This window comes from Chaetura pelagica, unplaced genomic scaffold (genome assembly GCF_000747805.2).
Source record: "Chaetura pelagica isolate M959 unplaced genomic scaffold, ChaPel_1.0 scaffold283, whole genome shotgun sequence".
Classification (NCBI taxonomy): Eukaryota; Metazoa; Chordata; class Aves; order Apodiformes; family Apodidae; genus Chaetura; species Chaetura pelagica.
In genome coordinates, this window is record NW_009952688.1 from 743,314 (window position 1) to 757,248 (window position 13,935).

The following is a 13,935-nucleotide window of genomic DNA, read 5'->3' on the forward strand; positions in this document are numbered from 1 at the left end:
AGCAGGAGACAGGCAGAGCAAGTTTTAAATGTGAGGAGCAGGGCAGTGTCTAGGGTTCCCAGTGCTACTAACTTGGATAGCACCACAAGTTGTCCTATGTGGAGCTGGGAAGAAGGAACACAGGAAGCTTCACACCTCACCACGGTTAGCTGGGATAAAGGCAAAGGGTAAACTTAATCCAGATGATTAATTTTGACTCCAGGCAATAATGAAGATTTCAAAGAGCTGTGACAACCGGGTGCAGAATGCATGCTCCAAGATTTAGGTCAAAGCAGCCCAGTCAGCCTCTTTGGCCAAGTGTAGCTCCTGGATTCTGCACTTCGGCTGTATGATACTACTGTGGTAAGAGAAGATTTGGATGTGCCCTGGCTGCGTGTGTGTCTGGGCTTCCTGCCAAAGGTAGACCTGCACAGGCAGGCACAGAGAAGCCACAGAAAACCCCACCTGGTCCCTCAGTGAGGGGAAGCAGAACCCTGGGGTGACTAGCATGCCAGTCTTAGGGCCAGGATGGAAGAGTATAGCTTAAAGGGCTCCTGCCCTGAGGTGCATACTCAGGAAAAGATGTAACTGGGCTTTGTACCATTTCTGTCTATTACACTGGGAATCATAGAGCACCTCTGCTGTGGAACATCTAGCAAAAAGGAAAGATGTCCAAAACAGTAAGTGTTTTGGTTAACATTGTCACAGAAGACATTAGTCCTTTATTTTGTTCTCAGAAGCCCTGCTGTGAAAGCCTACTCCCTCTCCCCATTCACATCCCTGAGGTCTAAAAATGGTACTGGAAAAAGCACAGTGAAGGGATGAATCCACCAACAACTGAAGAGGAGCAGGAGAGGAAGAACCAGGCCTGCCATATGGGGAGAGCTGAGCTGCTGTTGTCAGACTTAAGAGTCTTTGCACATCTGGAAACTTCATGAAGAAAAGGAAGCCTCATGAGCTGGGGGAAATGAACACTTTCCTGCCACTGCCTGAGACATCTGCAAGGGGAAGAAGCTGGAGATTCTCTTTGGAGGGGAAAGTGTTTTTTTGGGCCAGGAAGCCAGTACCTATGTGGAGCTAAGTTCAGATATCCCAGAAAAGTTCATCCAAGCCTCTGCCTCATAGACCTTATGTGTTGTTTACAAAGAGGAAGGCAGGTCATATGACAAACCACAGGTAAAGCAGAAGTATTAAGGCCTTTCTTATTTCAGTAACATACAGAAAGACAAATTGTAACTAGACAATTAACAAAATTAAGGAGCATATGCCAGAATGCTGAAAAAATAAAGACATACCCAACCCTTCAAGACCTGATGAAATTCAACCTAGGATGCTTCAGCAAGCAACTGAAGTAATCCTTAAATCATTAGCAATCATCCATGAAAATCATAAGACAGGAGAGGTCCTGAAGGATAGAAACAGGCCAAAAATGTCCCCAGGAAATAAAAAGCAAAACCTATCTTGAAGGATACATTAAAGGACTGTGGACCAGCCAGCCTAATGCTGAACTTTGAGAGCTGGAGTAAAGTATTAAGTCATCCCTACGTACGCACAGGATAAGAAGATAAGAAACAGTGAATATGGGCTTGCCAAGGAAAGATCTTATCAAACAAAACTAATTTCCTTCTTCAGCAGGGTAATGGGTCTAAAGGATTAGAGGGAAGGAGTAGATGTAATTTACCTTTAATTTTGTGAGGGCTGTTGGTCCTGTGATGTTTTCAGAAGCAAGCTCAGAAAATGAGGAATTACTATGAACTGAATGAGTAACTCTTGAAAAATGAATTTTCAAGAGTTAGAATCAGTGATTTCCTGACCACTTGGGAGAACATTTCTAGATGGTTCCCACAAGGGACTGTCTTGGGTCCAGTTCTATTCAATATAATGGATTGCAAAACACACAGAATATTTACAGATGACACTGTCTAGAGACAGCATTCTGTCAGAATCAGAACTCAAAGTTATCTTGACGAACGGGAGACACAGCCTGAAAACAATAAGGTGAAATGTGATAAAGTGCAGACAGACACAGATAGGAACAGGAAAGTATATAAACAAGTAGAAATCAGGGGATTTCTGGCCAAGTGACAGTATTGTAGGAAAAGATCAGAGGCTGGTGCAGACCTAGCAAAGTGATACTTCTGGCAGGGTGGGGGAATTACTAAAATTCTTTTCACATGCATTAAGAGGTGTGTATACCATGTAAGACATAGTAAGTAACAACACCAGTCTGTCAATACTGGTGAAGATAGGCAGCCTGCTCTATCTCATTTTGAAGAAAGCACTTGAGGAGTGGCCACATAACATCTGTGATGGCATGATGGGAAGAAGAGGACACTCTCAAAGCCTCTGCCAGTCCTCATTTCTGTATTCACAAGCAGTTCTCCAGATCCAGAAGGAAAGGTTCAGTCTGATCTTAAATTCAGTCTCACCTCTAATGGGTTTGCTGCATGTCACGTTCAGCCACACTGACTGCTTCATTCACTGCAATAGATGAGACTGCTTTGTACAGAAGACAAGCCTTTTGAGTGTGAGAAAAAGCTGATGGGGAGATAGAAATAAAAATCACTTTGATTTGCATATATATACAAAAACTTGCAAATAAATTAATTGAAAAATGTTCCTGCTTTAAAATCTGAGTTTCTTTTAAATGTAAATGGCTCAGCTATGACAGTAATCTGCAGATAAGGCAGCTGCTAAGCAAAGGAGGGTTCTCAGTGTTATTCTGTCCTTTGTAGAAATATTTGTTAAAGTTTTACTGTAAAATCATGCAACAAGACAGAGTGGATGAGCTCAATGTGCTTAGGAAGTAAAATTGCCCCCATGACAGAAGCCATTAAAGGAAGAAGCTCTGCAAGACAAACTCTTCCTAAAGGAGAGCAAATAATATTTAAATACTTGGATCTAGTGTTTGTGTTAGAGAGGAAACAGTTTACATAGCAGATGAATGTCAAAATGTTCACAGATCCCAGCGTCTTTCAGTCAGTTTCAACTTCCTTCATCTCTCTTACATGTTCCATGAGCACCTCTGACCTAAGGTACTGCTTGCCATCATATCTGATGCAGCAACAGGGATGTACTGAGATGCCTCCTGACTTCACGTACTGTCTTTTTGCATAATACAGATTTCCTGACAATAATCATGCCAATTAGGAAGGGCAGGGTGCCTGTCAGGCTTGGTGACTGTAGACAGGTAATGAAATGAAGGCAGCTGCTTCATCTACAAAGAAATTAGCCAGCACTCAAGGCAGCCAGCTTGGAAGGACCATATCTCACCAAGCAAGGATCCAGAAGAAAGAAGTCTTCAGCCTGCTGCTATGACAGCCACAAGTATCTCAAAACACCCAGGAAGAGAAGACACAGAACAGCAATGCTTGAGTGCTCCTGGAGCAGCCCTCAACTGCAGGCCACCAGTCACCTGCCCCACAGGCATGAGGCTGGCTGATGGCTTTGTTCATGGCTACCAGCAAATAGCAGGCTCATCCCATGCAAGACTGTTGCTCCTGGTACAGGCAATAGCAGGAACTTCCCAACTGAAAAATTTTATAAACCCTTCTTTCATTCTAGCAGCCTGTGCCTACTTGCAAGTTTTACTACAAGCTGTCCCAGGGTTTTCTCCTCCTGTGTCCTTAAAACCTTCTTGATAAACAGAGGAAAGGAGTTAGATGTGTTCACCAGCAATGAGGACATACTGTAAAACAAACTTGCACATCATGTTTGGCCCCTCAAACACTCCTCTTCTGAAAATCCTTTCTTTGTCACAGCTAGATCAAATGTCCTCCACCTTAATGGCATCTTTCTGGAACTCATAGGCCTGCGAACCATGTCTGAAGGACCAATCAACTCAAGGGCTTGAGATCAGCAGGCAGGAGCAAAGAATCAGGTCCACCACATCAGTGCATTCACCTATCACCCATGAATTTGGGGTGAGAAAAACCTCTCCTACCAAAGAGCACATTCAGCAACACCTTGAGGGTCTCAGTGGCGAGCTGAGCAAAGAGCACAGCTATGGGAGAGCCACTGATGCAGGGCAAAGGCTCAGCCTAGGGTGTGTGTATCACTCACACTTCAGAGAGTCAGATTTACCTGGAGGAAGCAGAGCTCAGTTATAAATAGCACTGGATAAGGCTGGCCCTATTTCTAGTTTGTTTTCTTCCTGCTGGGATTTAGATGCGCTGCTGTGTGCCACTCTTCACCAGGAATCTGCTTGCTTATTCCCCTCACAGCACTTCCCACTGTATTTATTAGGCTGGTACGTTAACAACCCTGGAATGTGGAACCAAACATTAGACTCTCCCCTGTTTGCCCCACCAGTGGCTATGTTCCCATATCAGACTCAGCAGGCAGCTGAGAGTTGGGTGCCAGGGGTCAGGAAAGTTCACAGGTATTTAACCAACTGCAATTCACAGCTCTTGGTTTCATTTCTGACTGTGCTCATCTGGCAAGACTTTCAATTTGCAGACAAAAGATGAAGTTCCCTGCTCCACATGCAGGGAAGGCAGATGCACACAGCAGGCAGGCTCGCATCCAAATCCCCAAGCTGTCTGAGGCTGCTAAATCGGAGGCAGCATCTGTAATGTGCCTGGCAGAAGGTTCCCATCATCACAGGATCGAGCAGGATTGCAGCAGGGCTGGGGGAAGCTGGCTCCAGGGCCTGCTGTGTGCTGAAGGTCCCTGATACTGAAACAAGCTGTGGCAGCTCACCACAGCATCAGAGGCTGAAGAAGGGTGGGAGCTGTGGCCAGCTCCAGCTCCCCACATTTCACTATGTCTGTGTGACCTTCTTGCACTATCTCTGTCCAGCTTGCCTCTAGCTCTGCCTTATTGCTCTCTTATCTCTTATTTCATCCTTTTCAGAGAAGTCCTCTTGTTGTTTCATAGGCTGCATCAGTTCCTTTAAGACCAATTCAGTCTGCAAGCTTTCTACATCTGTTTTGAAGATCCAGCAATCCAAGCAGTCACATTTGGGAGGCCAGCAAAGAAATATTTTTTTCTACTTAGATCCTACATAGTTTCCCAATTCCTATTAAATATTTAGTTAACTTTTGTGACTGCTATAAAGCAGTCAGGATTCAAAGACCAAGCAACCAAATAAATGCATTACAACTTCTCTGCCCTTTTAAACCTCAGGCTAACATTTTCCAATATCCCAAGACCTTCAGGGATTCTTAAATTTTACAAGCAAAGTTTTCTCCATAAACTAGCACCAGTACAACTAACAGGCAAAGAAAACTACTTATACTTCACTTGCAAACAGCAGAAACAAAACAAACAACCCCCTTTGTGGGTTGGACTAGATGACCTTTAAAGGTCCCTTCCAACCCACACTATTCTATGATCATGTGAAAACCCACAGTAAGATGGTTCAGATCTTAAGTAAAAGGAAGAGGAGAGAGAAGAACAATACAACACTAGAGGAGAATCTATTTAGCAAGCAGCAGTGAGAGCAGAAGACAGAAAGTAAGTTCAGCATCTATGAAGTACAGAGGGAAAAGCAGCATCAAAGCATAAAAAGCTCCTTTTCAGACAAATGTTACATGATCTGCAAGGGATGCTTTGCAAGAGAATTTCTAACCCACAAGAATCCACACCCAAGGCACAATTTAAAAATAACCAGCTACAGAAGCTGAATCTCCAGAAGTACAGTCTGATACTGTCTCAACATCAAAGTTAACAGAACAGAGATTTTTTTCATTATTGTTAAAGAAACTTAGGAAGAAGCATTTGGACACTTACCTTGCCTAACTTTAAAGAAGCTCAAGAAACATTCAAAAGGTTTTGAACAAGGTATAAACAGGCTGCAAAGTTTTTTATCCAGCCTCTCTGCTACAGCAGTGTCTTGCGCTTTTCACCACGTCCACCATGCCTAAATAAGCCCCAAGCTTCTGGATGGACTTCTGTGGCTCAGCAGAGCTTTTCCAGAAATGGTGAAACTTGACTATGTGGGAGACAAGATTTCCTCCAGCAAGACTGTGCTCTGCAATGAGCTCTCCCAGCAGCTAAGGACAACCAGAAAGTTGCTGATCTTGACCCTGTTTTCTATAGCAAGCATATGGCAACCCTTAGCAAGTACAGCCTTTCCTGCCCACACTTCCTTCCAGGAGGGGACAAGGGAGCAAACACATGACAGATATTTTTCAGCCACTAAATGCCTCATGGTGCTCAGCAATGAGTGTAGTGTCAGGTCCTTGACACAACAGGCTTGGATTGAGAGTTCAGTGTAGGGAGCAGGATTGCAGCTAAGGACTGCTCTAACAAGGATGCCTCTGACAGATTGAGGTATCTAGACTCCAGATGCACTCTGGCTGGCCCATGGATACACATCCCACTCCAGTATACTTCTGTGCATGTGCTGAATGACTGAAGTGACCTCTCCCATGAGATACAGTGGCCACCTTTTCTCCCAGGACGTAAGAGGTTAATTAGATTTTTGCCCTGTTAGCAGAGGGCCAGGTATGCAAGGCAGACCTGGTAGCAAGAAAGAAGTAGGAGAAAGCTGGTGCTGGAGAGGAAGGTCCTCTGTGCATGCATTCCACTGAGTGTGAGAGATCCTTGTGTTACCCTAGAGGTTTTGTGCTAAATGATTCTCACCATCGATCCCTTCAGGCTACATTCTCACACTTGCCAGCTCTGATCCTGATGTTCCTCAATCATATCTCAGGTCCAGCCTTCTTGGTTTCACTTCTCCTTTCTTCTCCAAATTTCTGTTCTCCCCTACAGTTATCCACTAACAGTATCTAACGTGCAGAGTTGAATGAGGTTTTGCCACAGAACTACTCCCAGCAAACATCTGTTCCCTGCTCCTCAGCAGAAAAGGGAACAGGAAGGGTGTTTAGCCTGTCTGAGAGAGCTGATCTTTATTCTGACCTTGAGAGCAACCTTCTATCATTTTTTTTTTCTTTTATTTTCTTTGCATCCAACTCTTTGTTTGCCTCAAGTAAAACAAACAAAATACTATGCGAAGCAGTAACATCTCAAAGGCTGTGCAAGCTGTGAAGTCTGTTTGTCTGACTGCAGATGACAGATTTAGGAGACTGCCTGTCATCAGAAAAAAAACAATGCACTGGTGTGACAGTGGATAATGAAGAAAATGCTTTTTCTTCTCTTAAATGCAGTGAAAACAATCAGCTTCCTGGAAAGGCCCTTTCTTTTTCTTTTTTTTAGGTTTGTTTTTTTTTTGTGGACCTGTGCCCAGCAGCATGGAGTGGGACAGAGAACAGCAGGTCATGCTGACTTTAAAGGGATTCTGGAATAGAACCCATTTACTCCCATCAGCAAAACAAGACCTCAGTGAGTCTAGGGTGGCTTCATGAACTCTCAAGATTTAGAGTAGACCTATCAAAGGACTTAAAACACAGAAAGCAGAGATGGAGAAGAATAATATAATTATGGGGCAGACTCCTGTAAGCAAGTCTCAGGTATGTTTTATCTAGTTTATATCTGAGATGGGACTTACCACAAGTTCTACTGGGAAACTATTCTGACACGCCCTGTAGTTTCCTCTGGCAGTTTGCAGACTATTATTGTCCTGCCTTGTCATTACGGGCATCACATTCAGCCTGAATAGCATTTGGTGAAGAATTAGCAAGCAGTGGCCACCTTTCCTCCTCCCATGCATTAATATAAGGCAGAAAAGAATTCTTTCAGGATGCTGTCTGAAGCTCCATGGCATCAGCTCCTCGGGGAGGCCAGATCAGCTTCAGTAAATTAACAATGAACCAAGTTGCTTTTCTAACCAGTGATCTCTCCACAGCAATTCCAACCATGCTGTGCACATGGGGCAAGCCAAACACAGCTGAGATTTTCTCTAAGCAAAGCCAAAAGAAATGTTCCCTTTGCAGATCTTAGGGTCAGCACTCTACAGTGGGAATTTAGCCAGTAATTATGATAGTGCAGAAGTAAAGAAAAAAATACTTTCAACCTTCTGCAGAAGTATTGGCTCTGTACTAGTCCCGGCAGCAAGCAGAAATAGCATCCTGTTAGTTTGAGGTGAAAGTGAACTAGAAGTACACAGTGGGAAAAAATCTGTTGAATAAGATGTGTATTAGGAAGCAGAAAACAAACGTTGACACAGTAGTTTCAGTTATAAAAGCAAGTTTCTGAACTGTTCCAGCTTCCAAACACTGCAAATCTAAAATATTTAGTACATACCAGTGATGGAAGGTAAGAAAAAAAGCACTCCTTTCAGCTGTAAGTAAACACTAATCATCATAGTTTTTTGAACAGAAAGGAAAAAGTGGAACAAAGGTCAAAGGCTGGCCAAGGGAGAGGCTCTATGCTGAAAGCCCCTTCCCAGGAGAGTGTCACTTCTCCCCAGAGAAGACTGGTTTTGTGGGCTCTGCATGGCAAAGTCTAGTCAAGCAGTCCCACTTTGACCACCCTCATTAACATCCAGAGACAAGCCCTAGGACTGAAACACTGGTTCAAACAGACCCTGCCCAGGGACTTGTTTTCTAGCAGTACCCAGTGCCGGAGATTATGTGAGTGTGAGGACTTTGCTGACTACCCAGAGCATTATTTGGATTAAAGCGAGGTTTGGCTTAACCTCACACTGTCTTGCCTAGCAGAACATGACAGGCTTGACACATTTTCCCAGGAGTAGATGACTTTTGAGCAGGTGTTCGCAGCCAAATGCAGAGACCTGCGAGACGACTTCTAGCTCTATGTTCCTATAGGACCTAAGGGTTTGGTGGTGTATTAGCCACATTCACATGTCTATGGATGTGTTTATTCCTTTCTGGGTTTGGATCTCAATCAACTGGTAGTAAGGAATTAGAAATGTGTAATGTAAACAAGCCAGAATTTGCCATTATTTACAGTTCAGTGGCCCTTGATGCATGGAAGACAATTGCCAGCTCCATTACAAGCCATTGCTATGCTCTTTAAAAACACAGGGACCCATATCAGGCAAACTCATTTTTAGTTAAGAGAATTAGAAAATGTACATTATTCTACTTTGCTCTTAATAATGCTCTATGTTACATCAGCTTTGTTTTACACAAACTTACTCAGATACTAATAAATCACTGAATAGGAAACGGCGCAAGAAAAGAGCTGTCAGCCTGCTTTACTCACTTCCCATTTTGCTTTTGTGGTGAAAGGGCTGTATTGATTCAAAAGGAAGGAGCCAGGCAGTCCAGCAAACAAAGGCTCCTATTTGTTCAGGAGAACTTTGTTACTTCTCTAACGGCTCTTCAAAGCCATGGGCTTGCAGTCCCTACCACAGTGAGGACTGTCCAGGATGGCAGACAGACAAAGATCAGACTTCAGACTAGTTGGGGTGTTGGAGGGGCAGCACAGAGCATCTTTGAATGAAGTATGAGAAACAAGGCATCAACAAAGCATTTAATGCTGAAGGAGGAATAACAATCCAATGTATCAACATGACAGATAGTCCTTCATAACACCTTTCCTTCCATCAGACGAAGAGAAAACCTTTTCTAAACATCTTGGCTGATATTTACAAGTGCCTACAGTCCAGATCACTCCAACAGAGGTACAAGGTCTCCTCCTGACTGCTGTGCAATCACTTTATTACTACCTTTGCTCACTAGTTTACTAGTAAGTTCACTAGCTTACTAGTTGCTCACTAGGGGGACAATTCAAGTTTCATAGCAGGTCAAAAACTGTAAAGTCTACTAAATATATCAGTACTTTATTGCAGAGGAGAACTAAGAATAATGATTCTCAGCATTCAGTCTTTGGAAATAAAATAAACAAGCAGAAACTGGAGTCTACCCATACCTACATCTATCCATACCCATGAGGCATTTTCTCTCCTATTCAGAGCTGTTTCTAGAGTGCCTAATGATTTTTTTCACTTCAGAAACACTTTGCTGCTAAATGGTACACACACACCTACCTCTAAAAGCCCCATACAGACTGCTGCTACTACTGAAAATACCTGCTTCTGGTCTGTAGGGATGAAGCCACTAATAACACCCTTTAAGCATACTCTGTCCTCCCCTGTATCATCTGTGGCACAGATGACCTGAAATTCCAGCATTTATAGCGTGCAGTAACAACTGCTGGTGTCCTGCAGCATGCAGCAGCCAGGCCATCAAAAGCTCTATATGGGATGTAGCATTGTATTAGGTTTTTTCACTGGAAGCCTACTTGGCAATGGGAGAAGCTTGGAGTCCTGTGTGTGTGTCCGTGTGCCTGACACATTGTATTACAGTAATGACCCACAGCGGGGGTACCACGTTAACCTGTAAGAAGAGCTAAAATCGAGTGCTAGAGGAAAAGCTTTGGACGTGCAAGCTGTAAATATAAAATTCAGGTATACTCCAAAATGATACATTTGTATAACCTTGCTGTTCACAGCAAGCACCAGTCTTGCTCTTGGCATATTCCACATTCATCCGCAGTCCCATCAGATCCCTTGATTTCTCAGACTTCTGTTGGAAGATGCAGTAACAAGGACATGGCTGGGGGACAATCCATGCATCCGTTGTGCCAAAGGAACATTGGCAGTGTGTCCAGAGGTATGATGGGATCAGGCAGCCTAAACCAGATGACAGCAATAGTTCACAGAAGCACCAGCTGCAACCCAGGCTGGTAGACCAAACACACATCCTGCACCTCAAGAGGCTCGTATAGATCAGGTGCTGCCACACTTCTGATCCAAGTGAGATCAGAAGTGCAGATACCTCCCAGTCACACTACAGGCACAACTGCAAAGTTAGCTGGGTGGAGCTACATATTCACCACAGTCTTTCACAACATCACCTATCTGGTGACTCTTTGTGACAGATGTCAGAGTGGCATTACCTTAAAAGCATTACTTGCACATCACAATTCTTGATTCACTGAAATACTTCAGTGTCAACTACAAGGTAGTGTACCTTGAACCCCAGTGGCAGCCAATTCCACGGGCAGCTGCCCCTGGCTGTATTGTACTCAACAGAGCTCTCTTCATGCATTTTACAAACTACTCATCACATGCTGCCCCATGACTTTGTGTTCAGTACATAAATAGCATTTCATGCAGGTATACACAGAAGAGCTTAGTTCCAAACCCAAACAGAAATTATTTATAATAATGAAAACTAAAGAGAAATAATTGTGTATAGCAAGCTTCCGATGACATATTTAGTTGCTGTTGAGGATCAAGGATTAATGTAACTGCTTTGTCTCTCTGCAAATTTCAAACTCAGCTTGAAATACAACTTAATAACCAGTTGCTAATCATAGAATCCTTAAGGTTGGAAAAGACTTCTAAGATCAGTGATGCATGTATAAAACCAACAATGATGCATGTATGAAACCAGCACCTTTACCCGTATAGCACTTGTCCTGCTATGCCCAAGCTCAGCCCAATGAAAAGCCCAGTTAGATGATAGCAAAAGAACCCTTACCTGCCACACTGGCTCCGTGTGCTTTCCTGACTTAGCACTACTCTTGTAGCTGGGCTGGGAGGTTGTCTTCTTCAGGTTGTAGATGGCCACGTTGCCATCATAGAAGCCCACTGCCATGAGGCAGGGGTGGTCATTATGGAAGTCCAGGCACATGATGCCACTCTCACTAGTGAAGACATACTCTGGGAAGGAGGGGTTCTTCATGGTGTAGAGCAGGAGCATGCCCTGGCCCTGCTTCATGAAGTTATCTAAAGAAAGAGAAGTTTTGCTGTTAAATAATTTTCCAAGATCCTCTCCTACGAAGAAACACAATCTGACAGCACTCACCTATGCCTAAAATCAACCCGAACGCAAATTTGTGTGGGAGGGATATCAGTCATAGGACCAAATGGTCATGTTGACATGTCAACATCTAAACATCCTTTCTTCCATTGATGTGTCATCCCCAGGACATGGGGATGGTTGCATAAACCCCACCATTTTGGCAGGTTTTTTTTTCCTAGGAAAGAGACTTGATAAGCTTTGCAGGAAAAGTGAGGGGGGAAAAATAATCTTGTGGACACTTTTTCTTTGTGCTTGGATTTCACTAACATTGCAGACATGCAGGCTGTACTAAGCGTAGGAGTATATCAATTTCTGCATTGGCAATATTTGATATTATAGCCTCCACTGTTTCTTCAAAGAAAAGCTTTACATTGAAGTATCTGTAAAGCATCATATCCACTGCTGCTACACATAACTGTGCAATGCACAGGTCATTACAGCTTTATTTTCTGCTTATGTCCAACATCTTGCTTGGCACAGCAGCTATTTTTGCCAAGACTTTCTATTTCCTTTTCTGTTCAATTTCATCTTTCCTTTGCACTGCCTGAAATTAGCTCTCCCTGTTCTCAATAGGATCCTCTTCTATTTGTTTTTTGTTTGTTGTTTTTTTTTGTTTGTTCAGGTTTTTATGTTTGTGTGGTTTTGGGTTTTTTTTTCATGTGTGTATGTTTTTTTGTTTTGTTTTGTTCTAATCATGTCCAGGCTGCCTCTGCCATTCTCAGTTTTGCTCACCTAAAAAAAAAAAAAATCCAGATTCTTTTAAAGGAGAAGAAAAGGTGTTGATGTAGATAAGATCTGCAGAAGCAAAGAAGGAGGTCTCCTAATCTATTAAAACAATGCTCTCTCTGAGAATATCCTAGCCATCTTTTCAAGTGCTTTTTCTTACTGTCAAATGTCCTTGTGCACACAGTATATGAAGCACAAATGCACACAGTATATGAAGCACAAATGTGCTTCAAATACTCACTGTATCTCCTATTTCCAGAACAGTAACTGCTTTTTAAAAGTGCTTCTTATGTTTCCTAATATTTTGACCAGATGCAGGATAAGAGCTTGGTAAATGTGCACCCAAATGATAACATTAACTTCAGAGAACACTTCTTGGCAGCAAGCTGATCCCAGATTAGCATGCAGGTACAAACATTCCTTACCTCAAATTTACCAGGGCTACATAGAGAACATTAAAAGAACTAGAAAAGAAACTTACACACAAAAAAAAATATTACTGTTGCTTTTATTTGGATTGTGGAAATACTCTGTTTTCACAGGTCTCTTTGCACATTTTGCCCAGGCATGGGAAATGGCTTCCTTATTTTCCCAAAGGGTGAGTTGCTAATACTGGCATTACTTTAAACATACCTGAACCCAAGAAATATTTTAGCTTTTTTTTTTTTTTTTTTTTTTTAAAGTAGGGGAAGCTCACTCCTAGGATTCTGGCTGAAAAGGAAGTGAACTTGCTTTATTCATCAGAAATTTGCCCCGTCCTTTGCATTCAAATAAACTACTTTTTTCTTAGCCAAGTAATGTAATTGAATTGATATTAATCACAGTATCATTCACAGTATTTTTCTGGTTGTAAAAGACCTTCAAGATCACTGAGTCCAACCACTATTAAGTTGAAGTCCAGCCATGAGAAGAATGAATCCTTCCTCTCCTCAGCTGCAAAAACACTGAGGAATATTGTGTAAATTACCTACCAGGAGTGACTCACAGCAAAACGGACTGTGAAGGCAAATCAGCTACTCAACATGTTTCATGCTGTTATTTCTCCTAGAGTGTAGTGACCAGCCAGGTGTATTTCTGAAAAGTCTGTGGTACACATTCATTCTCTATTACAGAATCTCAGAATCTTAGGAGTTGGAAGGGACCTCGAAAGATCACCCAGTCCAACCCCCCTGCCAGAGCAGGGTCACCCAGAGCACATCACACAGGAACGTGTCCAGGTGGGTTTGAATGTCTCCAGAGAAGGAGACTCCACAACATCTCTGGGCAGCCTGTCCCAGGGCTCTGTCACTCCCACAGGAAAGAAGTTTTTTCTGATATTCACATGGAACCTCCTGTGTTCCAGTTTGCACCCATTGCCCCTTGTCCTATCACTGGACACCACTGAAAAAAAGCCTGGCTCTGTCCTTCTGACACTCGCCCTTAACATATTTGTAAACATTGATGAGGTCACCCCTCAGTCTCCTTTTCTCCATGCTCAACAGACCCAGCTCCCTCAGCCTTTCCTCCTAAGGAAGATGTTCCACTCCCTTCATCATCTTTGTGGCTCTGC

At 43.0% G+C, this 13,935-nt stretch overlaps 1 protein-coding gene across 1 annotated transcript in view; it reads right to left on the minus strand.

The window, feature by feature from the left end:
- Nucleotides 1-13,935, minus strand: part of DNAI1 (dynein, axonemal, intermediate chain 1) — a 141,065-nt gene that overhangs the window by 67,708 nt on the left and 59,422 nt on the right. Inside the window, exon 12 of the mRNA XM_009993806.1 lies at nucleotides 11,337-11,584. Coding sequence (XP_009992108.1) covers nucleotides 11,337-11,584 — 248 coding nt within the window. The remainder of the gene's footprint in view (nucleotides 1-11,336; nucleotides 11,585-13,935) is intronic.